Here is a 26,608-nt window from a genome sequence, read left to right as displayed (position 1 = left end):
CATGACATTCAAAAAGCATTTTCTTTCTCAGAGGAGTCTGGAGCCAATGACCAAAGAGCTTGGCTGGGAAACTATAAGGAAATACCAAAATGTTCCACTAAATGTGTGACAATCAGAGGCTAAATAACTGTGTGAGTGTTTAGTTTGATACACTACTAAAACTTTGTAATGCCTATGTATATGAAAACCATATATACTGTTTGGAATCAGGACACTAATGTCCAATCAGCAGTTTTGTAATTGTGTATCTTTTCAGGCTGGAAACGTAAACCTATAGTTATGTCTTCTGCGTTTGAAAGCATACTTTCATTTGATGCATACTTTACCTATAAGACAGACAACAAGAACAACGGCAATAAAAATGCCATGCCAATAGTCATTAGACGAGATAGCTAAGGAGAACCCGCTCCTTTCCAATAGTGAAATTGGCTGTGTCACCGGCAGGGAGAGACAGTGAGATGGGCGGTTTACAGACTAGTGGCCGGGGCTTTTTTTTTTGTTTTCGTGTCGGACTGGATGGGAGGGCGCAGCAGCCTCAGTACCAGGCAGTGCTCTCCCTCCGTCAGCTACGGACTGGATAGATAGACAGAGGAGGAGGCTGCTACATGCTGCCGCCGCTCCTGCCTTTGTCGTAGAAGGATCTCTCTCTTTTTTCTCCATCGAGGGCTGTTACTTGAGTCAGCGGGATATTCTTTTTTTTATTTTTAAATTTCTTTTTTTCTCCCTTTCTTTTCACGGATTCGGAGGGAATTAAGCATTCACGGGCGTCCAAATGTACTCCTTACACGAGGGCAGCGGTCTGCTTCTGCTGCTGGTCTTGGCAGGACTGCAGGTAATGTAACGTGTAAAGCGGCTTCGAGCAGGAGTTACACCGGACAGTTTCGCCGCTTGTTCTCTTTAGTAGCGACGCTGTTAACGTTGAGTTTAGGGGACCCGGGCGAGCTGCTTAGACCCTCCAGCGGTCACTTTACATTGCGTGCAGTTTGATAAAAACAGTACACAAGAATCCGCTATAAAGTGGATTTGACTTAAATGGCTTATTTCTTTCTTTCTTTTCTTCTTTTTCAAGAGATGCTGCGTGCGCATTTTAGCCAAAAAATAAATATAATCATTTAGATGATTTGCAATCATGTTGCAGGCTAATATGTTCTCAGTTGGGCGATACAGGCCCACGTTAACCTAGTTATGACTTGGTTATATTTAGTTTGGTTTAATATTTATGTAGATTGCTGCAGCGTGTCCCTGTCCCCCCGGGCGAGTTAATTGCATCTGTGGTAGAAAAGAAAAGTATTTAAGAAGAACAATGAAAAGTAGCCGACTACATATTATTGTGGTAATTTCACCTCAGTGATGGGATAATGATTGTTGTCCAGCCTTAAGGTTGGAACCCCTCTGTGTAATGGGGTGACTTGTGGAAATGTATTTATTTTCATTAGTCAGACACTTTGAGCAACAGAAAAAAGAGCAATCAGGCAGTTAAATGAAAGCTTTTGGGGATTTGAAAAAACGGCAACTGTGATTTATGTTAACATTTGTATCTAGAAATATACATCCCTTATATACCTCCCTTATTCTAACGTGCCAGACTTCCAGCTCTGCTCCTCCTCCTGCTCCCCAACCCCTCCTCTCTGCGAGCATTTTCCATTTAAATTCCTCTGATTAAGAATGGCAAGTGGCACGGATACTCACAATGCTCTTTTTCAGCGGGGCTCCTCTCGTCTTACATTCTTTTGAGAGTGCACGCAAAGAAACAGGGCCAGGCCTCCCTTCCTAGGAGCTGTTAGTTGGCTACATTTGGGCATGCCTGGAGACCAGAGCATTTTTTCTTAATAAGTATACCCTGCGTGTGTTCTTCAGAGTCGCTGTTTTCTTTGTTTCGCGCAAAACTCACTCTTGATGGAAACACAAGTGTCAGTGATTCACATAAGCTTTGTTTTCTTTCTTTACACCAGGCATATTACTCTCTAAATATCTTGTCCCCCCCCCAACTATAGCTTTCTTCTTGAGATTAGGGTTGGAAAAGAAGATAAAAAGGAACATATTGATCAGTCACAACCTCGCAGAGTCTTTAGAAAAAGCTGTGGTTTGGGGGTGTTTATTCAGACATTCACACGTAAATGTTTATTCCCTCAACAGTGGATTGTTAGCATTTACTTTTTATTCCCTTGTTCCTGTACTTCAAAGTGAAGAGTGTTTGTCTAGAGTAGTGTGTTGATCAGAGGGGCTGGCCGAGAGCGTTGGCTATTACCCTGTGCCTGGGCCCCTACACAGAGACAAATGGAGCTTGTTCTTGCCTAGCCATGCTTTTTGGCTAATGCTTAACCCTTTTGGCCTCATTATCCTAATTGCGGTCCCTGCTATAAAAACAACAGATGCTTTTGTACAACTGTAGGGACTTCAGAACGTGACCAAGGGGTTTCGGAGGCAACAGGAGTACATTTCTGAAGGTTGATTTATGACATTGTTGCCCCTTTCCCACCCCCACCCCACTATTACAGATTGCAGCAGAGAGCAGGGGTGCCCCACCATGCAGGCCAGGCTTCTCTGAAGATGTATACAAGGTTGTGGTGCCAGATATCACCGAGAAAGGACAGCCCCTTTTTAACGGTAAGTAGTGAAACATTCCTTGCCCTGTTATGTCTCTCCTTGAGGGTGCGAGTGTGTGCATGCATGCATATCAGTTGAGCGTGCTCACCTACCTCCATGTAGTAGAATTCGGGGAGGATCAGAACAAGCCTGACAGATTTAAACAATTAGCTTTAGTGCTGTTGTGTGGTATTGCAAGTCATGTAGTTTGCCTTGTAAACCAGCTTAAATGTGCCTCAGCTTTTTATGGCTCTTTTCCGCTTTGCTTGCATGGTGTTTTTTTTTCTCATCTCAGAGCAAGTTGAAAACCAGGCACATTGTTAGCTGAGTGCTGGGCAAACACTGTGGCTACATTATTATTATTATTATTATTTTTAGTTGACCTTTTTAGCAACTAATATCTGGTGGATCAAAACTTGTTGAATCCAGTGAAGATATGCCTCCTGTTGCAAAGCGTTGAAACCCAATTACTCACACATTCGAACACTTACACAACGTTAATCAAGCAAACAGTTTAGTTATTAAACATTCCCTGCCTTGCAGTGATGGGATGAATCATTTTCATTATCTTATGCCATTGCCTTGCAATGTGTTGTCATAATTTATCCTCACTTCTGTACAGATTTAAATCAAACTCGTTAAACATTTCGCCTGTTAGTTCAAACACTCAAAAGTTCCTGCTACAATGATAGTGTTCTCAACTATAGGGTGACACTGCTAAGCCCACTCAATAGCAGTAATAACAGCAATTTAAATATCCTGGGGAATGTTTGTTACCTTCTTTGCTGAACACAGAAGTGGGTTTTATGTTTTTTTTCCAGCATATAAACTGGCGCAAACAAGAAAGTAGCAGTTCATTACATTGCAGCAGGCATGACCAATACTGCTTCTTTGGAGTTTAATATTGGTGAAATGAGGATGCAGCTACTGTGAAATGGTACGCAGGTCTGGAGACGGTAATAAAAGTGGAATATATCACCGGTGTGCCATCAGAAGGGTTTAGAGCCTTGAGGTCATTTGGACTAGGAAACATTTTCGCTTGTGTTGGATTTCACAGCGCGTGCCTAAAACTCGCACGCTGCCGTTGGTGTGAGTCTGAGGGGTGGAGGTGGCGGGGTAGCAGTGCCGAGGGAAGAAAGAAAGGAGCGAGGGAAGAGAGCGCTTCGATGGGTGGGTGCAGCTTTCACTGGGCTTTACCTTGTGCACAAGTTCCTGTTTGATCCAGCAGGTGATGGATTTCCCTCCGTCGGCTCGTGGATGAGCCGTGACTGGGGGTAATCAGGTTCTCTTTTGTTTGCCCCCACACTACCCCCCCCTACCTCCTCTTTTCTCTGCCCTCCCCTCCCCCAGACGAGTTGCTGCTCTGTGGAGATTTCCTTGACAGAGTGGGGCACTCCTGTGTCATTGTAATGCAGCAGAGCTCAGCAGCGTGGGATGATGTTAATGAAACTGCATTCTCTAATGAAAATCTCCTGTGGCATGTTTTGAAAGACAAAGCCCCCACAGTGTGAAGAGTATTCCCAAAGTTTTACAACGTTGCTTTCACCATGCTGGTGTAGAATATTGCTTTTCACTAGCAAGCTTTTATTTTTTTAACTAACGCTTCTTTAGCCACACTGAGCAGGCTAACGCTTTATGTTTCCTCGCATTTCATTAACGTCGTCAGTTGTGAGCCTGAAGGTTTTAAATAACGAATCGGAAAAGACACTGGCTGAATTGTGGAGTAGCTGATTAACCAGTGAAGGTTCATTTCAGTATGCAAAGTTTTCTCTTTAAGTTGTTGGTGAAGGGTCACCAGATGTCTGATGGTTTGATTAGCTTATTTGAAAGAGGATCTTCTGGACTGGCCCATGTAATACTATCAGTGCATTGTGTCTGGTGTCAGTAACATGAGTCCTTTGATCATATGATTTTGCATTTGACCCCAGATGCATTAGACACCTCGGAGGTGAGTCGTCTGACATCTTTGTCCCATCTAATTGCAGCGTCGTCTTTGCCATTGAATGACAATACACATCCCGAGGCCTGTAAGACCTGGAAATGGTGGCGGTTCACATGGAAACTGCTGACATTGTATGCGCTAATTTAAGACATCCTGTGGATTTAATGATAGGAACTGTGGCCAGCCAGTTAACAATGTGTATTTAGTAGTAAGCGTTAATCAGGCTTATGTAAAGCAGACTTTAACTGTTTGCTAACCATCTGAAAGCCCATTGATTTTCATTAGATTGGTAACAACTAATTGCATCAAAGTAACATGGCGGAGCAACACACAGAAAAGTCAGGGAGTACAACTATTCTTTTATGAGGATTCCTCTACAATGAGCCATTCAAGGGAGGCTGTGCTCATTGTTTGTAGATGCAAAACCACATCAGGCATGGGCAGTTGCGCGCTATGTCTCCTCTGGGCTGGACATGACCTTGCTTTTAGGCTGGAATATTTGCTTTGGCCTGAGACTACCGAAGAGAAATGACCAAACATAGTTGTTTATTATCAGACCATCACACACGTGAAGGCAGTGCTTCCCCCTTATCTAGTTTAGTTGTTTGACAAAGTGACTTTACTAAATTGCATTTAATTTCAGGTAGGCTGCGGCTGCGGGTGGTTTGCTCCTGGGTTTCTAATGGAATCCTTGCGGCTTTGGAGAGCTGACACACATTGTGCCGTTTTTTTTTTCTTCTTCTAGATGAAGCCTTTAAAGCAGGGTTGCAAAGCGAGTTTGTTGGAGCATTATTCAGCAGAGGTTTCCCTCCCTAAAAACTGGGTTAATGAAAAGCCCAAAAGCTTAATTGAGTTTAATACACTCTCTTATGCTGCTGTTCTGCTATCCCCACCCCCTCCCAACCTTCTATGCTGCTTTCATTTTTCTTTCCTCCACCCCTGAGCCCCGAGTTTCACTTATTTTCTTGACAATTATGGGAGCTCTGGTGATGAAAAAGAAGTATGTTTATAGTCAGCTTTGGCCTTGGTTCAAGTGCTTTAAATGTGCTGGTGTCAAGAGGGCCCAGTTGGCTGGCTGGCTCCACGCATGACTTGGAGGATGGATTTACAGTTGACCGGTTTAATAAAGGGATTGAAAAAAGCAGCATCAATATCAGCGAGTAGAATACATCAGGAAAATGTTTCCAGGCTAAATATATCTCAGAATTTGTAGTAAATGTATTATTATGACTAATTGCACCTCTTTGCTATGTTTGTTTAAGGCAAACCTTTCAGACAAACCCGATTTTGCTCTTTTGGCAGAAGAACGAATCTGTTTGGAAATTCAAAAATTCTGAACCAGATGAACCCAGTGTGTTGTTTTTCCGTCTCTCTGCTCTGTGTTAACATTCTAATACAGCCGGGGCCACTCATATGTGTTCAAGGGGCCCCAGTGTTTGGTGAGACATGACCCTGCTCGACCTGCTCTGCAAACTGGACCTAGTGCTCAACAACTCAAATTGGGAATGAGGTTGTTGGGGGTTTCCTGATGAAGTCTAGATAAATGGAATACCAGCCAAAAAGGTCCTGACCCATCACCGGGGGAGGCCGCAAATGCATAGCACTTCTACCTTATGTTATTCTGACCCGCAGAGATGATCATTCATCACTTAGAGACACAAACGCAAATTTAAAACCTGGGGTTTTTGAGACGTATGCAAGTTTCTAAGCATTTGCCCTCCAGCAGCATGATGGACAGTAGGTAACTATTATGGTTTTTGTTGAGTGGACCGAGAGCTGTATGGATCTGCCTTTGGAAAAATCTATAGAGGTCTTTTGTTTGTTGAAATATTTACTGATAACTCTGAAAAACAGGAGAAACAGGATATTTACTGAGCTGTTGAGATCTCTGTTTTTGGGGTGTGTGAGATAGATATATATTTTTAAACTCTGTGGCAGGACTCTGCATTTTAATCACAAAACATGACTTTATTGATATTCAAATTCATTTTCGAGATGAGATCCATAGGCACAGAGTAGATGGGAAAATTAGAAGCACTACGAGGAGACGCTCGTCCTTTATAGCAACTGCTGCTCCGTATTTCACGTATTCTCTTTGTCGCTGCGGAACAACGGGACCATGGCCATCTTTCTCTTTTACCTCCCTTCATTTTTTTAAGCTAAGGCAGCACTTTCACTATAACTTTGTTCAAAAGAGCAGTCCGCTGCCCCTGCCTCCCTCTTTTTTTTTTTTCTCAAAGTGAATCAATGAATTCAGGGTCTTTGTTTGCTGAGATCAATATGTTGTAATGAAGGCTGCGCTCCAATTCCCAGCTAAAGAATCACTGTCGGGTTCGGGTTGAATTTGTTTTATTCTTTATTGTTATCAGCCTGCATACATTTGCTTTCATCTGACTTCACTCTACCTTTTCTTTCCTGGGAGCAGCGTGGCCTAGATAACCACCACATATTGTGACGACAGATTGAATCTTGGCAGCAAATGGTTTTGGAGAGTAACCTCTTGTAAGTTGCCTGCAATATAACAAGGAAACAGAGTGACTGGAGTGCCATTGGTAATAACATCGCAGTCATTTGTCAGAACATTATAGCTCCATTGCAGTCCTAAGGCTACACTGTAACAGTGAAATACTAGTAATGTTAGCCTATGAAAGCAAATACACCTATTTGTAGCTAAATTGTGTGCGCTTTCTGAGCCTGCTGTGCAGGATGCATTTTATTGGTTTCTGAACTTAGCTAAGTTTTTCACCGAATCAAAGCTAGTATCAAATTAATACTCCATATTTGGAGGCAAATGAGTAACTTACACAGACACTGGCTCGAAGCTTCTTATCGGCTCAGTTCATGTCCCTCTTATCAGTTACAGGCCCTGCCCTCTACAATGGGCACCTAACAGCGTACCACTGACACTTGGAAGTAGTTAAGTTGCCCTTCTGTCATGCCTGTGAGTGTGCGTAGGAAGTTCGACCTTGGCATATAATTAGCTTGTTCTGCCCAGAGAGGTCTCGGTGGAGGTGGAGGTGACGAAGTATAATGGTGACTGAAGCTTCTATAACCAGCGAGGTTTAAAGGTTCTGTTAACATAAGATTTGACAGAAAATCAGCTGTCAGGCCGTGCTATATAATTTTGACTGTGACTGGTGTGTCGTAAATGGTCATTTGCCTCTCGCATAGTGTACACGTGGAACTCCATTTGCCAAATCACAATTTTAATGTCTGTTTTCAATGCGCAGTGATTGAAGACGGATTTGAGAAGCAGGTATTTCACGCGGTCATATGAAGGTTAAGGGAGTTTATGGGTTATTTGGTTCTAGATCACACCTGTGCTTCTAGTGCTTTCATCTAGAGACTGAAGAGAAATGAAGTTTTTATCTTGCCACGTTTGCAGTTGGTAGTGACATGAAAAAGATCTGGAACGTTCCTAGTTATTATGAATACCTGGCGCACTGGTTCTGATGTGTTTTATTTAATGTGAAGAACACCCAGAACGTGCAATAGATGACCCCGCCGTGTAATGAGGCCATGTATAAATAGCTGTATTGACCTGACTTTCTGCATATATGTCTCTATATAACTGGGCTAGTATTATTTTTCACAAGTGAAATGCTAGAACCAGTGTGGGAAAAAAAAGAAAATGCCAGCTTGCACCTAGAAGACAATACATCATCACTTTGGAGTGAATTGTTTTCTTTTCTAGGGTCTGATTTGTGGATTTCAGCGTCATTTTTCTTCTGTGGGAGAGCCTTTTTTTGGCTGGTAGAGCAAACAACTCCACGTCTCTTTCACAGATTCTGTCTCTACAGAGAAAGCGCTCTTTGTAGTGTTTCTCCAGCTGTTTATTGTGCAATAACCCTGTTCGATTTTGCCCACAGTTTCTGTCTGTGCTGTGCTTGTTTTTCTCATTATGTTAAGCTACATGAGTGCACGGAGGACTCTGTCCTCACGTTTATGCTGGCAGGCATGTGAAAGGAAGCCCCTCCCACTCCCCTCACTGCTCTCTCACTCTTGTTAAATCTTTTGTTCGTAAGGCGTTACATTTAACTCCAGCCTTTTTTGCTTTCCACCAGACAAGTAGGCATTCACTTACTGCTCAGGTGTAAAAGTCGTCGGCATTACCTGTCTTGCGTAGCTACGAACGACAGACAGCGGGCAGACAATGGAGTCTTTGAGCGCACGGTCAAACCAGGAAGCTAATACTCGAATGAATATATTAATGAGATCGTTTGTGCAAAATAAAGACTGAACAAGCCTTGTCTTTAGCCTTTTTTATGTATGCAAGCGACACACATATCTCACATATTTCAAGCCTCAAAATCAAGAGACTACAAGAATTGGCTTTGTATTATTCCTCTGACAAAAGCAAACAAGTGAAATTTGAAGCATGGATAGATTAATTGACCCACATAGTGTCGCCGTGTTCAAAAGGCCCAGTATCCTGCTTAGGAAGAGGCCAGTCCAACTATTGTGTTCTGCTGCAAGCTGAAATTTCAATGCACCAGCTTTTTTCTGGACACTAGCCTCTGATGACTTGCTAGGTTGTATCTTGTGACATTCTCCATGTTTGATCCAGTCCTCTATCACCTCCACCACTCGCCTTTTTTTCCCTTCCCCCTCTGCGTCATGATGAGTGCTTTAAGATGGAGGAGCTCCCCTGGCTCTATATAATGATTGATGTGCCTTAATTGGGTAATGCAAGGACAGTACTGTAGCATTTAGTCCTTTTACTTTGTTTCTTTCTTTCTTTCTTGGTTGCAGTGACCTTGGTGTGTTCTTGGTTGAATACATATATATATATGTAAACTAGTGCATAAAGCTTTCAGTTTAATATTGATTTGGACTGGCGATTGTAAATATTTCTTTACATTCTCTCCCCACAAACTGTTGGCTCATCATATGTAGCCCACAGTATTACTCGTCTCAAGTGATCTACTGTTACCAGGCCTTGCTGACACCAGTGTCTGCCAACCCCAGGGATATTATGATTGACCTACAGCAATTTCTTGCCTCCATTTGAGCATGCACTATAGCAGTGAGCAACATATCACTTTGCGGTCTGTGTTGTCTAAGTTTATATTATCTCTGTCGATATTTACTAAGACATTAAAGATCTTGGAGAATGTCACCGTTTTTCCCCCCAGTTGCACTGCCTCCTCAGCAGAACAGGGTCTGCAAGGGTAATGTTTCTTTTCTAATTGGTTATGCAAACTGCAGGTCTGATAGCTTCAAAGCATGTTTAACCAAGATATATGGTGCTTAGGCAGGTAAGAACAAAGAACGGGCATGTTTCAATCTGATTTTGATTGGTATCGCTCTTGTTATGAATGTACCTTTTCTGACATTTGTCTGTTTCCTTGCTTTTGTCCTTCCTATTCTTTATGAATTGAACAGCATTTGCTAGAAAACATAAGCTAGCTATGCAGTCAAGTAGCTACATTAGCAAAGCTTTGCTAGAAGTGGCTGTAAGATTTCTGAGATAGAAATGTTACCACAAAACTTACTTATACTTTCATATGAGATCTTAGCTAACAGTGGTGTGGTTTGCACAGAAGAAAACTTGAACAAGGGAAGCTATATAACTCCTTGTTACAATGCAATGCCATACTCTTTGGATGCTGCGTGATTGGAGCTGGTTTCCTCCCACAACAGGACACTGACCCAAAGCAGAGCTTCAAACTTTGCAAAAACTAAAGTTTTAAGAGAAGAAGCAGTCAGTTGTACATTGCCTGTAACAGTGGGCAGATCTCAAATGAATATTAATGAGATATGTTTTGCAAATGTGCAAAATAACGAACAGAGCAAGCCTTGTCTTTAGCCTTTTTATGTATGCAAGTGACACACACAGGGCGCACATATTTTAACCCAGATTTGAACCTCATTTTAAGCAGAGTGCACGAACTGGCGTTATGTATATTTTTTTCACAATACAAGTGAGATTTGAAGCAGAGGTATGTTAATTTGCATGAGTTCAAGTCAGCTTTTAATAATCTGTCCATCCCCAATTGGACTTAGGGATGGATGTTTAACAAGATTCAGATGAAATGTGTCTAAACAGGCAGAATTCGCAAGTCCTGCAAGCCTTTGACTTCTGCATTATTCTTCAAGATATTCAAATATGAAAAGTAATAATATATTTTAGGTGAAACTTATAACTTCTATTCAGCTACCTTAAAAACAACAACAGCATTGTGATGTAAATTATAGGTCATATTACACATGTCTGCCTATTCTTACCTGTCAAAGCAGCTCAGGTATTCTCACTATTTTAATGGCCACTTTCTTCCAAGTACTGGGCCATGCTTAGTGTCCCAAGTTCTTCCGTACTCGTTCATTTTCTTTATGGCTTTATATCATTTTATCCTGGGCAGATAGAATCTGCCTGTGTCAGAGAGCTGGCAGCAGCTGCCCATTAGATCTGCATGAGCACTAATATTAAAATCAATATTTACATTCCTAACTTTGAAATCTTATTCTGCATGTCAGTGGTTTTTTCCCTTTGTTTAAATTAGCAGGAAACCTGTTGGCACACTTGTATAGAGTCCAAGATGGTGGTGGTGGACAAAAACACATAGCTGGGAGAAGAAAATCATAGCTGTACTAGTGGAAGGTGAGATCAGATAATTTGCCCAATGCCATGAAGCAGTCAAGGCCATGAAACTACTATGAAATCCCAGCTGTTTCCATAGTTTAGTCTCTTGACGCCTGGAGCAGAAAAAGTAGTCTTAACAAAAAACCTTCAGGTCAGACGTTAGGCTGGTGCTGTGCTTGTGCTGCTGTTTTCTGGTCACTCATACTGATCTTTTTTTAGCCATGGGAAATGCATGGTAAATTCAGTGTATCTGTTTTCCCATACAGGGTGTTGTGTGATTCAAGGTTAAAAAAAAATACTCAATAAGGCTTTAAAGAAGTTTCAGAAATCACTCTGTATGCTGCGAATGTGACTTCGAAAAAGTCCGAATTGGTCGAGAGAATTGCACATCTCTGCTTTTTATCTTTACCCCATTGTGTATATTTCTAAAGATCAGAAAGTAGTGAGTTGAACTATTGCTCAATAAAATTGAACTTTGACAAACTGAACATTCATTGAAAACACAATAGAAGCCCCTCAATGGCTTTTTAGATAGAGTACCCGAAGTCGTTACACTTTGTATGGCCTGGATTTGAAGATGCTGAACAACATCCCACCTACCTTCCATGTGATTTCTCAGAAATAGAATATGCTCGGTCTTACTGTATATAGGTCCTGTGTCAGTTCTTCGCTGTCACACTAAGTGATCTAAATGTTGTGACCTTTGAAGAAGATAAGCTTCCTTTGGCTGACTTGAAGAGTTTGGAATAACGCCTTGAACCATTAATTCGCGGCACTGCTAACCATACGAGGGCTATGAGCCAAGGTTATTGACCTTTCACGCCTGTCACTAGTGATAGAGGGACCCACACCCAGAAGGGAAAATAAAATGTGCTTATTAAGGAGCCGAGCTTTGTATCGAACCGAGGGGGCAGCTTTATTCTCCAGATTGTTTTTCATTAGTTTTTTTGCTTTCATTTAAATCATTACTGTGTTTTTTTTAACAGTGTTTGAACAATTGTTTGCAAATAAATTAGACAGCGAGAGCACATAAAGCTAGAATTACACAAAATCACAGTGCTTCTATGAATATGTCTGGGAGAGATCGGGGTATGTAATGTGCAGACTCCATGGAGGATTAAAACTTGGAGCACAAAACACATTACAGCAGCCAATCTTAAACTGAGGTCATTATTATCTGATGGATTCAGAGCCACTCGTGAGCCTTTCTGCAAAGATAATTTGAAGGACCTTGGAGTTTTATTTCAATCACAAATCTTTGTTTTTTTGTTTTTTGTCTTCACAATTCTTGCTTATGCTTTATTGTGGCTGGAAGACAATGGGGTAATCTAACAGGCAGAAAAACCATTTGAATAAAATGAAGCATGTAAAGAATGTTTGTGTGGACTGTGGAGAACCAGAGCTGTGAATAGAGAAGACTGAGCACATGTTATTTCAGCCCTGTCCTCCCTCTGAGCTCCCAGCCTGTAAAATCTTGTGGGAGGGATGCATTTATATTGGATCAACATGCTATGATGTTATTTTTTTTTACAGCCCCGCTGGTTTTGTGTTCATAATCATACCTGTTATCTTACGGGATTCAACTAAAACCGGTTTTATATAGTGTGGAGAAGCTCTGTGATGCATTGTTTGTATATAGGTCTGCAATTACATCCCAGTGGAAAAGGAAATAGATAAAAACAAGAGACTTGTACCATAAATGTATTTTAGTTATTAGACAACTTTCTCAGTGCGGTTTGAAATAAGGGCAATTTTAATGTCGTGCATTTGTTTCGTTCACATGTACCTCAGATATTGCGTGCGTGCTTCACTATAGTCCAATTTGGAGAATCAGTAAAATTATGCTACTTACACCATCCTCCAAGGAGGGCTGCTATTTTTTCAAGTGTTTGTTTGTTTGTAGGAAGATAGATATAGGTTGAGGCAAAAGGACTAATGCATGAGAATTGCGTGCTTGAGTGTGCTGTCGGTGAGTGCAGTGCCTACTTATGCGTTATGGTGGTGGGGCTTGTTTTTGTGCTTAAATGGACTGTTTATCAAAATGTACAGTATAAAACTGGAAAAAATATTATCTTGGCCTGTGGGTAGCAGGGGTGGGTATGAGTGGGAGTGTGTATTTTGGACCTGAAAAGCTCCATATCGCAAGAGCTTATACGTCGAGCTGGTGCTGCAGACAAGTGGGTGGCAGCTGATGGAAAAACATGCACTTAGGGTATGATCACACTGTAGCTAAGCATGGCTGTCACCTAAATCTCGGGTTCACACACAGTTCAGTTACAAAAGAGGAGGACCACAAAATGCTGGAAATGAAAAAGTTGGCTGAATTTCAGCGTGTATTTATTTGAAATTTACAATGTGTGTTGAAAACACAGTGGCGAGATAGTTTTGCAACATCACTCATAACCTTTTTACTTTCTCCTCATTTCTCTTGGAGGTGTGAGTTGCCTGTGCCCTTTCAGTCGCAGATACAGATATAGAGACGGGAATAAGCTGTAACATCCTAACATTTTCAATCCAGACGGTGTCTTTGCACAGGGGCCGCCTCAGAATGTGGGACATTTTGCAGTCTGTGACCGATTGCAGCACTTCACACTGAGCATTTCTTTAAAAAAAAAAAAAAAAAGCCATGAAATTTGTCAGAAAGAAGAGTAAGTATTGTGCAAAAGTCTTGAGCCACCCCTCATTTCTTTATATTTTACTTCTGAGGAGACTTTCTTGTAAGGTTTTAAAGTGGTTCTGAATAAGCATTTCTCAAGGTTTTCTGAAAGTCTTTTAAATTTGGGTTTATTCAACTTTGGCTGCTGTTTTGCTCATTTTCAGTCCAATCCTTTTACCTAACCTTTTTCAGATGACTGTTTTTTTTAATTGTCCAGTTACTTAATACGGAATCGTTCATGGAAAAACAAAAGCCAGCAACCTGTCACAGTATTTGAAATTCATGTCCTTAAGAAATAGGAAAAATACAGCTGACACAGGACCTGAAAGATGCATCTGACCGTTTAGTTGACCCACTTGCTCTTCACAAATGGTCTGAGTGAAAGAGTGGCTTACAAGAAGCTATTTCTAAGTAAGGGAAAGAGGAACAAAAAGGCTAAAGTATGCCAAATGACACAAAAGCTGGGCTGAAAATTAGTGGCAACAGGTCTTATGAAAGTTTTTGGTTTAAATTGCCGTCAGTATGTATGAAGCAGGTCAGGAGAGAGGTACAACAGCGGGAGATACAATCTTCTGTAAAACACGGCGTTGGAGATCTTGTCAAAACTGACGAATTATGAATGGAGAAAAGTACAGCGAGAGTTTGATCCGCCATTCAGTACCACCTGGAAAGTGTCTGATTGGCTTCATTTTTCAGCATGACAATAATCCCAAACACACCTCCAATGCAGTAAAGGCATAGCTGGATAGAAAAACCCACAATGGACCTCAGCATTATTGAAGCAGTGTGGGGTCATCTTAACAAAGAACAGAACAAAAGGCAGCCAACACCCAGAGAAGAGCTCTTTTAATGTCCTTCAGGAAGTCCGGAGAACTATTCCCAAAGACAACTTAAAGAAAAAAACAAAAGAGGTGCTTAAGATCAGGCTTGTGTTGAAGTAAAAAGGTGACCATACCAAACATTGACTTTCAAGCTCTGTAGATTTGTACACGTGCTTTTTTTGTTTTGTTTTCATGGTTTTTTTCTTGATAAATTGCAGCACCTATTTGAGTTTAGACTTTTGCCCGGTATTGTAAATAATGTCGCTTTAATAAAATGAAAGCGATGTTTATTTGAACTATGCAGCCCTGGCGCTTTTGGCCATTTGTAACCTTTTAACTTATCATGTTCTGCTCTCATGGAGTTTGCCATTTCTAATCTCGGTTGGTGGTTGATAGGGCTGTCAGTCAGAAACACACAGTCCGAACACTAGCTGGCCACCTTAGTCCATTTGTCATTAGTGTTTGAGTCAGGTTTTTACTGGAAATGAGAAATTAGCATTCACTCACGTCACTCCTTTGTGGAGCAATGATGGTGAGGTGATTTTGCAAAAACACTGTTCCACTGGTTATCCTCTCAAAGAGTAAACAAAGAACTTTTTTTTAAACAACAGACAGCTGTTGATGATTTACCAAGAGCATAGACCATCAGGTTGACATGGCATTATTAAGCCAGTATTTAGTGTTTGTTTAAAGCTGCTGTCTCCTCCCCCGCCCTTCTCCTCACAGCACTCACACACACACACACACACAGCTTGTCTTTTAAAGGAGATCTTATTGGATAAATAGCGGAAAAACAACTGCGGTGAACCCGTTTGAATGTTTCCCCTCTGTCCTACCAAGAATGTGTTGTCTTGGAGAGCTGAGGTCAGACACACAAACAAGGCTTTGTTCTCCATTTACCAGGCTTATTCTGTGCAGAGTGACTGTAGTGGGCAACACTGGCACACATTGTTCATTTATGCATCCGCTGAATGATTGGGTAGTTAATTGGAGGAGAATATTTATTTATGAGTGTCAGTGCTGTGTATTAGTTTTATTTAATTTTGACTGTCAACACAGTCACAAACATCTTCGGAATTACAATATATTGAAGTTTTGCACTCTGAGGCTTTTCCATAGACCAAAAAAAAAAAAAAAAATGCATTCAATTAAATGCACTTATGTTTTTCAGAATTTAGACTATGCATATAGTGCATGCAAGCATGCAGCTGCTATTAGGATATCAGGATTTAGACTTTTTATTTAGAGTGATGTCATTTCTAAAGCAGAGCTGCATAAATGAATTTCCTGACGATGTCAGATAATCACTGTGTTATAAAGAAGATTGGTACAAATGTCAACAGTGTGGCTGGTGTTGCTTTTTTACAGACAGTGAGACTAACAACCAGAGCATCTTTGTAGGTATTTAAAAACATCTGAGCAGCATTCTATGAATCGCGGTCACAGAAAGCGTCTAGCCTTTGCGTCGCCCAAACCCTGGGTTTCATTTATACATCCCGCTGCAGCGTGCTTGGAAAATGCAATTGCACAACCCTTGATTTGTGTCTGTTTGAAACAAGGCAGTTGAAACACAGGTGGCATGCATTGATGTTAGGTTTTTTTTCTCCATTTCATATCAATGTCCATTTCACTGCTATCCACTTCTAGCAGATCCATTGGTAGCATGCCCCACAGGTGAAAACGGTGGTTCCTTAGTTCCTTATCGTGCCCTCTACCAGACCAACAAGGGGTCTAAGCATGTGTATACAGGCGCCAGTGCACCACCATTAAATTCCATTCTGTGCTGGATAAGTGGGGATTGGCATTTTTCTCTGCCCGTCAGAGGGGGGTTTCATCTGCTGGAAAACGTGACAGCTGGGCAGAATTCTTTCACTCTTCCCGTATCAGAAAGAGAGACAGGAATGAGGAGAGTCACGCAGAGAGTGGGGTAGCCACATTTTCCTGGCTGCGGCTTGAAACGTGGCAAACATTGGCACATGTGGTATGAGTTATCGCTAACATAACAGTTTTTTTAAGAGTGGCCTCAAACATAAAAGATGCGGCGCCAACTTCTGTTTTCTTTCGTTTGTCGTGATGCTCTAAACAGTGAGAAGTAATGGAAGGAAGGGTATAAGAAAAGTAATTTATGTGTGGACTAGAAGCATGCGATGAGCCCTCCCTTTGGGATTAATGGGAGTCTCTGTCTCTGTTCACAGGAAATATGAAAGGCCCTTTGTTGGTAAAGGGCTTGCTGCTGCCAGCAAATAACTACCCCCTGTCATATCAAAAAATCCCCCAACCTCTAAATTCATTGCGTCCTCTGCTGCTCATCCTTCACCCCCTTTTTTTTTTTCTATAAGCCTATGCTGTTTTCTGTCAAAGTCGCTCATTTATGATTCTACTCTGCGCCTGCTGTACGGAGGCCCATGAGACACAAGCTCGCATTGTTAGTATTCACTGTCACTTCTAGGGTTCCGGCCATTGGGTGAGCAGGGAGAAGAGTAGGAGCAATAGTCCTGTACAGGTGGTGATTTATACTTTCACCTGTGACACCCATGTTCACCCCTTTGTCTGTCCTTTTTCTGCCCGTGTTTAATTTCAGGACGCGCTATCTTATCAGGCAGGGAATAGCTGGTTTGCCGTGGTTGATGTGCGACTTGTGGGCCGTGCTGGTGGTAATGGTTTATTTTTAGTGTCGGTGCCGGTGAGTGTTGGTGTGTGTGTGTGGTGACTAAGAACACCTCCTTAGGCTGCTCTAAATTAAGAGTGGCCTATCAGTGAGGGGAAATGACTGTTTGCCACTAGACTGGCAGTGTGCCTTTCATCAGGTCACACATTGGTCTCCTCACACCTGCGGCTCAGGACAGGAGGGTGAAAGGCTGTTGGCAGGTGTTAATTGCTAAAAGAAATAAGACAGTGGAAAACGAGGCTTGATGCTGTTTGTGTTTTTGCCATAATTTTGTTTTTTCACTGAGCTGATATTTCATACATGTATCATTTCTGTTTTTGCATCTACTCTGGAGGAGTAAAGAATTTCACCAACATTTTTTTTTTCTGTATTTGCTCGCATTTCATTAATTTTCTCAGGTCTGTACAAAAATCCCTCATTGTTTCAGAGTTTACTACAACTCCTTTCCCCCTCAACTTTTCATTAAGCTCTTGGCTCACTGTGTATCGTATACACTGCACTTTTTTATATCAAAAAATCTTTTTTCCTTTTACTAAAAACTCTTGCCTTTAAAAAGTTAGTTGTTTAAAGCTTTCTGTCATACTCTCGGCAAAGTCTGCCTCAGCGTTTAATAAAAAGCGCATAATCTATTGGCTCCATATTGACTTCCCCAGGCTGACTCCAATGGATTTGACATGGATAACATGGTTGTGTTTGTAACGAAAGGGAGGGGAGGGGATTTAATAAAAACAGGAGACCCCCAACTGAAAAAAGGACGTAGGCAGAGTGAAATAAGAAGAGAGGAACTTAAATTAAGAGGGCTCAACTTGGCAAAAGCCACAGGTTGTTTGGGGCAACTGAAATGGTGCTGTGCAAGCTGCCTCTCTCACCCCCTCCCTTCCTGAAAGCTAACATTCAGGCATTCATCAGGACTGAATATGAGCCTGACATTAAAAGACTGAAAGAAAATGTACACACTGAACGTCTTCCCTATAAGTGATTTATAACTGACTTATCTAATTCTCTTCATGGAGTGTAGATCGTCAATGAGCTTCATTGTTTGATGTTATTCAATGCTTTAATTGTAATACTGGGGACGCCATTCATTTGTTTAATTTACTAGACTGGGTGCTGATGGCTGTGCTGGCATAGTAGGAGGGAGTTTAATGGCCATCTTCTGGAAAGGATAAGGCTTATTAGGTCTGATGGGCCTCCTGTCTCATGTAACCTAATGTGGTCATGATAGACAGAGGATTCTGGGTTTGGATGCATTGGAACTATAAATCGAAGCATATTCCCAGACTCTGGACTTTGTAATTGCCCATTAAGGGCCATGTTTGTAGATGGAGGGGCCAGATGTCCCTGATGTGGCTGAAGGTCCAACGTGTGCTTTGAGGCAGCGTGCAGTTAAAGCGACGAGGAGCATGGACTGGACATTACCCCCTCATTAAAATGACCCATTCTCTGCAAGCAGGCTCATAAAAAACCCTTTAATGTTCTTAACAGAGGAGCTTCACAATTTGCCCACAATTCCACAGCCGTAAAAGAGGAGGAATTGAATTCCATACAAATTCTCTGCTGTCTTAGCTCACAGCACCAGCTGTCTGTCCATGTTTAAATCTAACCCATGGGCGCCACTCCCTCTCAGTTTAGTGTGTTCCATATGCTACATGGATCTTAAAAGCTCAGCTCCCACTGGTCTATTTGAGCAGAAGACTCTGACTGGATTGAAAGAGACATTTGCAAGGACAACATCAGACATTTTAGTATTTCATGGAAGAAAACAAACGATCCCGGTGATGATAACCTGATGGATTTGTGGTACAAAAACGAGGCTTCTCATATTGCCACTCACATCATTTGTCCATTATTCTCTTTCTTAGTAAATATATGCAAATGCGTACTTGGTTCTGTGAAACCGGTTGTCATGAGATGGATGGTAATTTAATTTACTCCAGGCGCACAGTCAGGCATAGTGTTACTGTCATATTGTTCATGCACGACAACATCAAACCCCCGCTTTAGACAATAAACTGGCACGATTTGAGGCGACTCCCAAGCGTTAGTTAGCATTGTATATTTTTAGCAATGACAATATGGCTCAAAGTAAATACTGAAGTATGTATATCTGTGTATATCTGGTTCAATATGCAGTACTGCTAACAAGGATCTCAAAGAAGGATTAGCCTATGCTCACTAAATAATTAATGGAGTAATTATATTCAAACTTTTATTGAACATTATGTAGTTTTTGAAAGTTACATGCCGCACGTAAATAAAGTTACATTTCTACTTTTGTTCATATTGCGATGAGAATAAAAATGTGATTTGTTGTAAGTGCTAATAAAATCCTAACTCTGGTTTTTGTTTGGCTTATAAAACGCACTGCACAGCTGCCATTGATCTGTGAGGGGTGGGGGTGAGGGGATCTGTGATGCCGATGACCTCCTAATGTGGATTCCAGTGAGGTCAAAAGGCAAATGTTTGTGCTTACAGGTCTTCCCGGTATCCCGGGTTGCTACAGCTGTCATGTTAACCTCCTTTCGCATAAAACACCAGCTCGAAACACAACATATTATCTTCAAACATCGCAGCTGCTGACACTTTAATGCGTCTGCTGTTATTTTGACTGAAGTCACCCTATTTAATTGTTAGGTTTCCGACGCAGCCGCCCTCAGACTAACCAGGAAACTCAGCTGTAGCTGTTGAGGATGAAATCGTATTTCGAGCTCTTACAACGCCGTGCGCTAATGACACTGCTGAATGAACATACATTTTTATGTGGGTTGTGTTCTGGAGAAAGTCAATTCTCCGCTATGCTTGTTTAGTGTGCAACAACCCCCCGCCCACTACGTCTGTAATTTAATTGTTTTCTTTCAGTGGAATGTTAGCCTTGCCTGTATGCTGGCTATAATGAGTGCCGATGGAAATCTTATTTACACTAGCTGGTTTAAAAAGTGTTGGCCAGCACAGTGGAAAGTGTCTGCTCTTTTTCTGATGGATGGGTCTTTTAATGTGACAGCTGAAAGAAGCCCTGCAGTTTCTGCCATGGGCCAGGATACAATAAAACATCTACAAGCAGAGGACTACTTTTACCCCCTCCTCTTTCTCTTTGCTTCACAATGCCTTTGTAGCACGTATTGCTGTCTTGTTCCCTCTGCTCTTCTTGTTTGGCCAAAAAGTAATATGCAACGGACTGCTTCAGGTTACAATGCAGCATGTAAGATACTTTTCAAATGGTTAATATAAGGGGTTATAGTAGAGAGCTGAAGGAACGCAGCACCGAGGGAGGAGCTACTTTCCCCTTTGCGGCTAGGCTCAAAGCATTCAGCTCCTGCCCATTGTGTGCTCTTCCTGAAAGGGATTTGTTATGGGGATGATCTTTGACCTCTCTACACCCACATTATGTAAATGAGCGCACAAAAGAGAGAGGTGATACTATTATTTTTCTACAAACACAAGGAGCGTTAGTGCGTTAGTGCTTTGATTTTTGTGAGTTTGCTGACAAGCCAGATACTTGCTTGCATGTTAAAGTAGTTATTATACATTTGTCACTGGATTTCTGTAGGGGTTTTGTTTGTTTTTTTGGTGAAAATCACTGGACAAAAAGCCCCTCAAGCTGTGAAGTAGCACAGATACCCCTAAAGTAAGCTGTACCTGTTGTCATGCAACTAAACTTCTTCCGTATGTTGCTAAGGTAGTGGTTGGGAAGGTAACTGGATCCCCCCTCGACATCCCTCAGATGCCCTCCGCTCAAATGCTGTTATTGTCCCTGTGCACAAAGGATGGTGGGGGGGATGTGTAATGTAAGATGGAGCAACACGCTGAGGTTCATGGACAACGCCCTTTCCCAGACTGTATCCGAGTATATCAGCTAACCATTTCTGGCCTTAGAGGTTTTAGATTTCACACCGAGGAGACCATCTTGTCAGCTACAAGGGAAATAAACATAATAACAACTGATTGTCTCCACTGTTCAAGCATTTTAATTGATATCTGTATATTTATAAAGCTGAATAGTATGAGAAAAAAAGGGGTATAATACAGACTGATGTATTTAGTATATGGATATAATATGAAAAAGGAGCTGACCCAGTAGGCCGATGTTATAGTCCAAAGTACTTTTGAATGTCTTCAATAAGCGACTCATCAGTTATCATTTTGCTGTGTTTGTTTTAATCAGTCATTAAAAAATCCTGTTGCCCTTCCCCTCCTGCCTTTTGTGTGCAGTGTTAATGATTTTAACAGCCCCCTAGTTGACACTTTAGTAAAGTTACACAGCTGGACTTAATGGTTCTCAGTGTTGTCTTTTTATACACTTTCTCTGCTTTTATGTTGATTTTCTTTTCTCTCAGTTCAGTAATGCGCTTGAAAAACGGCGTAATGCCTTTCAAAGGAAGGACGGCCTTCGCACTGAATAAACTAAAGTTTTGCATCTGCGTGATTGGCAGTTGTTGTTAATGTGTGTCTACTACTGAAAATGTGCAGGCCATGGCGGGCGTTGTAGCCTGTAGTCTAGCATGTTAACACTACACACACAACGCTTTCCTGTGCTGATAGACAGAGTTTGTGGTTTACAGTATTTAATTTCAACCAGGCTGATTTCACCTGAGCTGTTTCAGCTTAAAAGTATTTTTATAGGTGGAAAATGCATGTTGCTGCTTAAAGGGTCAAACCGAGGGATGCTCACTGTCAAAAGCTATCTAGATTTTAATTTAAAACATTTGCTGGACGCCCATGAAACAGCCGGCTAAGTGTTTTTCTTTTGGTAACACAAGTACGCTGTCAGCATTTCTGCACATCAAGATCCATTTGAAATGTGTTCTTCAGTTTTTTAATTAATTCAGCATTTGCAAATATGCGGGACCTTTTGCTTGTTTTTAAAAACTCAGTCTGACTCTGATGTGCATGATTCGAACCATATGCTGCAGGAGCTTAAAAGGTTTCCAGTGCATCAACAGACACAGCTGGCCAGCAGTCTGTGATCTCATAGCATGACATGTTTGCTGTATTTTGCTGCATTGCCAAAGCCCTACCTCTGCTAACAAATTTTTTTTGCCCTCAGATGCCAAATCGCATGCTGATGAATAACCTTCCAAAGTATCCAGTGTTATGCTTTCGTTCAAAAACAAGAGCTGGTGAATCAGATACTGCGGTGAGCTTCAGGGCTCCACAAAGACTGTGGTGACGTCACAGAGCTGTTGAGACTGTAAAAATGTCAGCTGAAAGTTATTTATGCGCGCTCGGCTTTGGTGGAGCATCTCTTCGACACCCATGTATAGTGTTAGAATGAGAATTACAGTCTGCTCTGGCACTGAGGTGGAGATGGACAGTGAGTTACAGCTCAACTGTCATCACTGCTGATCATTAGCGGGCCTAACAAACTGGGCTATTAAAGTTTGTTTTACTGCTCCTATCAACAACCATGCAGAGCTATAGACATGTGCTATTGAATTCATATAATATGAGTTATTAGGCTGTACATCTTGAGTGTCCATGTATATTGCCACATCTGTCCTGTGTGGTCCTAGAGAAAATTGAGTAGCACAGGAGATCATATTAGTTCATAAGCAGCTGTGCCATACCCCGACCACATAAGATATGAAAAAAATAAATAAATAAAAGTTTATTGTTATCACCCCTGGACTGCTTGTCCGAATCCCTGTATTCATCCGAGGGTGGTCACACATTTGGCGCAGATACACTTTGTTCAAAACAATAAATAATAAGCTTACTTCTACCACAGGGTTTTATCAGCCAATGAAAGTAATGAGATTAAACTCGTAAAAAAAAAAGAAAAAAACTTAATTCCTGTGCCCACCCCAGTGAATCAGAGGCATGTGGATAAGTGAGGAGAACAGCCCTAGATGAGAAACAGTGCGAGCAATAAAATCAGCCACACACCAAGAGATGCAACCCCCATCACTCCTCTTGGTCTGTTCATGTGCTTTAAAAAATAGGATCAATTTTCAGTCTTGAGAACTGCTATTCTTGTACCTGCAGGCCTATCGGAGGAGTTTTAAAGAAAACAGGACCCCACCTGGAACAATTTAATTCCAACACATATTTCCAACAAAGAAGCAGTGCTGTATCGCACCCGCGTCATGTGCCTGCTGGCCAGTTCCTGCCAACGTGATCCGACTTTGGCCTTTTCCAAGTAATGAAAAAGTGGACCAGTGTCCTTAAAAAACAAAACCAAAAAACACCCGCAAAAGAATACCTTTTTTGTTAAGTAAGTTGTAATTCTCCTTTAAAACAGTCTTACAAGAACTTCTCAAGCACAGGACTCAATGTGAATTAGTTTGTCTTTTCAAATGAATACATAAAAGAAGAAAGCAAGACAAACAGCGGAACACATCAGGAATTTGGCGTTGGATTAGGGTGCAACAGTGTGGTTTGATGTTTAATCACTTTCTATGCGTAAGCTCTTCTAAGGGAGATAGAAAGGCTTTTCAGTAAGCTCTAATGACAGCGGGATGTTTTCTTGGTGAATCTTGCCTCGGCTGGCATAACACTCTGTAAACCGGCATTTTTAAAATTAATTTTTTTATTTTTTCCTGCCCGAGAGGTTCCACTGAAGCAGAATGATCGGACAGCACCAACCAAACATAGCACCTCACTTCTCTCCCTCTCCTCTATGTATCTCGCTCTCTATGTCTCCGGGTCTGTTAGCGTGACTCACGTGGAGGCAGCATGATCGCTTGCACGCTTAAAGTTTGAAAACCATATTTCACATTTGCAACGCACAGAAATAAGAAAGAAAAAGCCCAAACAAAAGAATTGTGCTACCAAATCAGGCTGCTTTTTCCCTTACTTTTAAATAATGGGCACATGAAGAAAAAGCAGGGAAACAGCGCTCGTCATTCGCTGTAAAACTCTGGGCAATGATATGTGATACACATGCAGAGACTGGCCGGCGGTGTGAGGAGCTGTCTGCAGTGATTCACATGTTTGTGCCACCTGCTTGTTTGTGCCACCGCTCTCGATGTTAGTGTGACCCTGACGAACATCGCTATCACCATGAGGCAACAGAGTATTCCCACGAGTCCTCGCATTAAAAACCCGAGGTCTGGAAACATTTCCGCAGGCGGCCTTTCCAAGCGAAGACAGATTTGTACACGGCCGTGCTTGCGGTGTGGTGTTTTAGCTGCAGACAAACTGAGGACAGATGTGTTTGTAGCTCCCTTTCCTCCTCTCCCTTGATCATCTATTCCCTTCCTCGCTACTTCCAGCTTCCCTAATCTGGGAGTCATTGTGTGTATAATAAAGCACAGCTGCACAGATTCTTTTTTTTTAACCCACTTAGTTCAGCTGATTACATGGGAGTAAAAAAAAAAGAGGGCTCTCGTCTCACAGAGTCCAGTTCACAGACATGCTCCCCACATGGTAATGTTCAACTGTTCCCCTAACACGGATAACGCTTGTGAGAGGAGACACTTCCTTGTGCTGGACCGATGCCAGGACTAATTGTTCACACCTGATGTTGCATTTGCACCGAGCAACTGTTACCACGGAGGGACTTCGAATATGAATTTCTATCTGTGATTTGCAAAACAGATTTTTTGCGCACAGTGGGGGGAGGAAACTGTGCAAGCGTACACATCTTCATGTCTACACGTTGTTAAAATGGGCACATGTTGTCTGATCAACAGGCTTTTTGGAATGGAAAACTTTTTTTGAATTAGACTTTTTTGGGGGGGGTAGTTTTAATCTTGCTCTTGCTGAATAATGTGAAGACTCCAATGCAGCATGTCAATTTTCTAGACTGGATTGTGTTAAATTGCTTCTGCTCAGAAAAAAAAAAAAAAAAAAGTCATGCATATGAAAGTGAGCAGCTCCAATAGAAAGATGTGTCTCTTTTACAAATTGGTGCCACATTGAGCGACAGAGGCTAAACTTCTGCAATAAAGACCGAAAAAAAAAGTAACAAAAATCAATAAAAAATTCTGAATTCTACCCAAACCGCTTGTCACGCGCAACATACCAACTTTCTACTTAAATGAGATAAACAACTGGTGGCAGCATTGCTTGTGCAGTTTGCTTGCAAATCATATTTTAAAAATCAACAATTTATTTTTTAAAAATTGCTATATTAGAAAAAGTTAAATATCTGCATGATTGCCACATATCTTGTTAATATCCATTTAAAACAGCATTACAGAAAACGACACTTAGACCATTACACAAAATCGGTTCAAGAGATCACGCCAAGAAACTGTTTCTCCACAGAAGAGAAGTTCATTTTAAAGTAAACTTTTGGCAGACTACTTTAAAACAGGGGTGTATTTCCACTGATGTAATGAAACCGTGGAATCGCCAATAAAAAGCTTGTTGTACAGTATGAGTCAGATGATCTGTGTCTTTCGGAATTTGTAGAAAATGGCCAGTTCGGCAGCTCATTTTAAAGTTGTCGTGCTTATTTTGCTTCTCTTCTGTTTTTGATCTTGTCAGTGTATGAATTATGCTGTCACCTGCTTGTTTTTGTGCATGTTTGTTAATGCACATATGTATATTTGCATCCATACAGTCATTTTGCTCTTGTAAATTGCCTTATTTTAAACTCCTTGTTCGCACAAAGGGCAGGTTTCTAAGATTTTCCTCTTCCTGCACCTTTTTTTATCCGCTTTGATCTAAGTGTGCGTTTGATCCAAGTTTTTTTTATTTTTATCCTTTATATTCTCAAATAAACTTAAATTCAGCTGTGAGATAAAGATTTGAGATGGATGTTAATTGCCTCGCAGTTAAGGCTTGTGGCTGATACAGCCGTAGAATAACAGCACCCAACCACCCCCACACTCCTATTATTCCACTTAGCTGATCTCTTTGAGCTCGAACTGAGTGTGGGGGTGCCAAGGTTCAGTCGGGTCAAAAGAAGTTGCATGCATTCACCATCTCAGTTGTGGTTTGATATCCCCAGGAACCAAAAAAACAGTGCAAAAGGATAAGCTCAGTTGACACACTAAGACGCTGTTTGTAAATTCATACAAATGCATGGTTTCCTCGCTGTTTGCTTTCTTCGACTTGGTGCAGCAAATAACAAGCTGTCATGTGTTGACGTGCAAGCTTTTGAGGGGAACATCGGACTTACCTTTAATCTTCCTTCTGTGTATTTTCTGTCTTTTTCTTTAAACATGGGCTAATTGTGTTTCAAGCAGAATTTGACACGTATTGATTCAAATGTACCAATGGCAAACGCGCATACTCTGTATATTGGCAGCGGCAGTAATCCCTGTCTTTGAAGAATTTCAGTCCTTACAGGGTTTTTTTTCCCCTTCCTGTCATTGTTTTGACGGTTAATTATTGTTTTTACGTTGTCTCTTCTACCCAGCGTTTCAGAAGATGCACGCTAACTCCACAGTGCCGAGATTTTCAA

At 41.4% G+C, this 26,608-nt stretch overlaps 1 protein-coding gene across 1 annotated transcript in view; it reads left to right on the top strand.

Moving 5' to 3' along the window:
• Positions 1-514: 514 nt before the first annotated feature.
• Positions 515-26,608, top strand: part of cdh2 (cadherin 2, type 1, N-cadherin (neuronal)) — a 61,402-nt gene continuing 35,308 nt past the window's right edge. The window contains exons 1-2 of the mRNA XM_005476357.4: positions 515-832; positions 2,499-2,607. Of these exons, the coding sequence (XP_005476414.1) occupies positions 773-832; positions 2,499-2,607 (169 nt within the window). The 5' untranslated portion in view covers positions 515-772. The remainder of the gene's footprint in view (positions 833-2,498; positions 2,608-26,608) is intronic.

This window comes from Oreochromis niloticus, linkage group LG18 (genome assembly GCF_001858045.2).
Source record: "Oreochromis niloticus isolate F11D_XX linkage group LG18, O_niloticus_UMD_NMBU, whole genome shotgun sequence".
Lineage (NCBI taxonomy): Eukaryota > Metazoa > Chordata > Actinopteri > Cichliformes > Cichlidae > Oreochromis > Oreochromis niloticus.
Note: the sequence above shows the minus strand (reverse complement) of the source record. Positions and strands in the feature narration are given on the sequence as shown.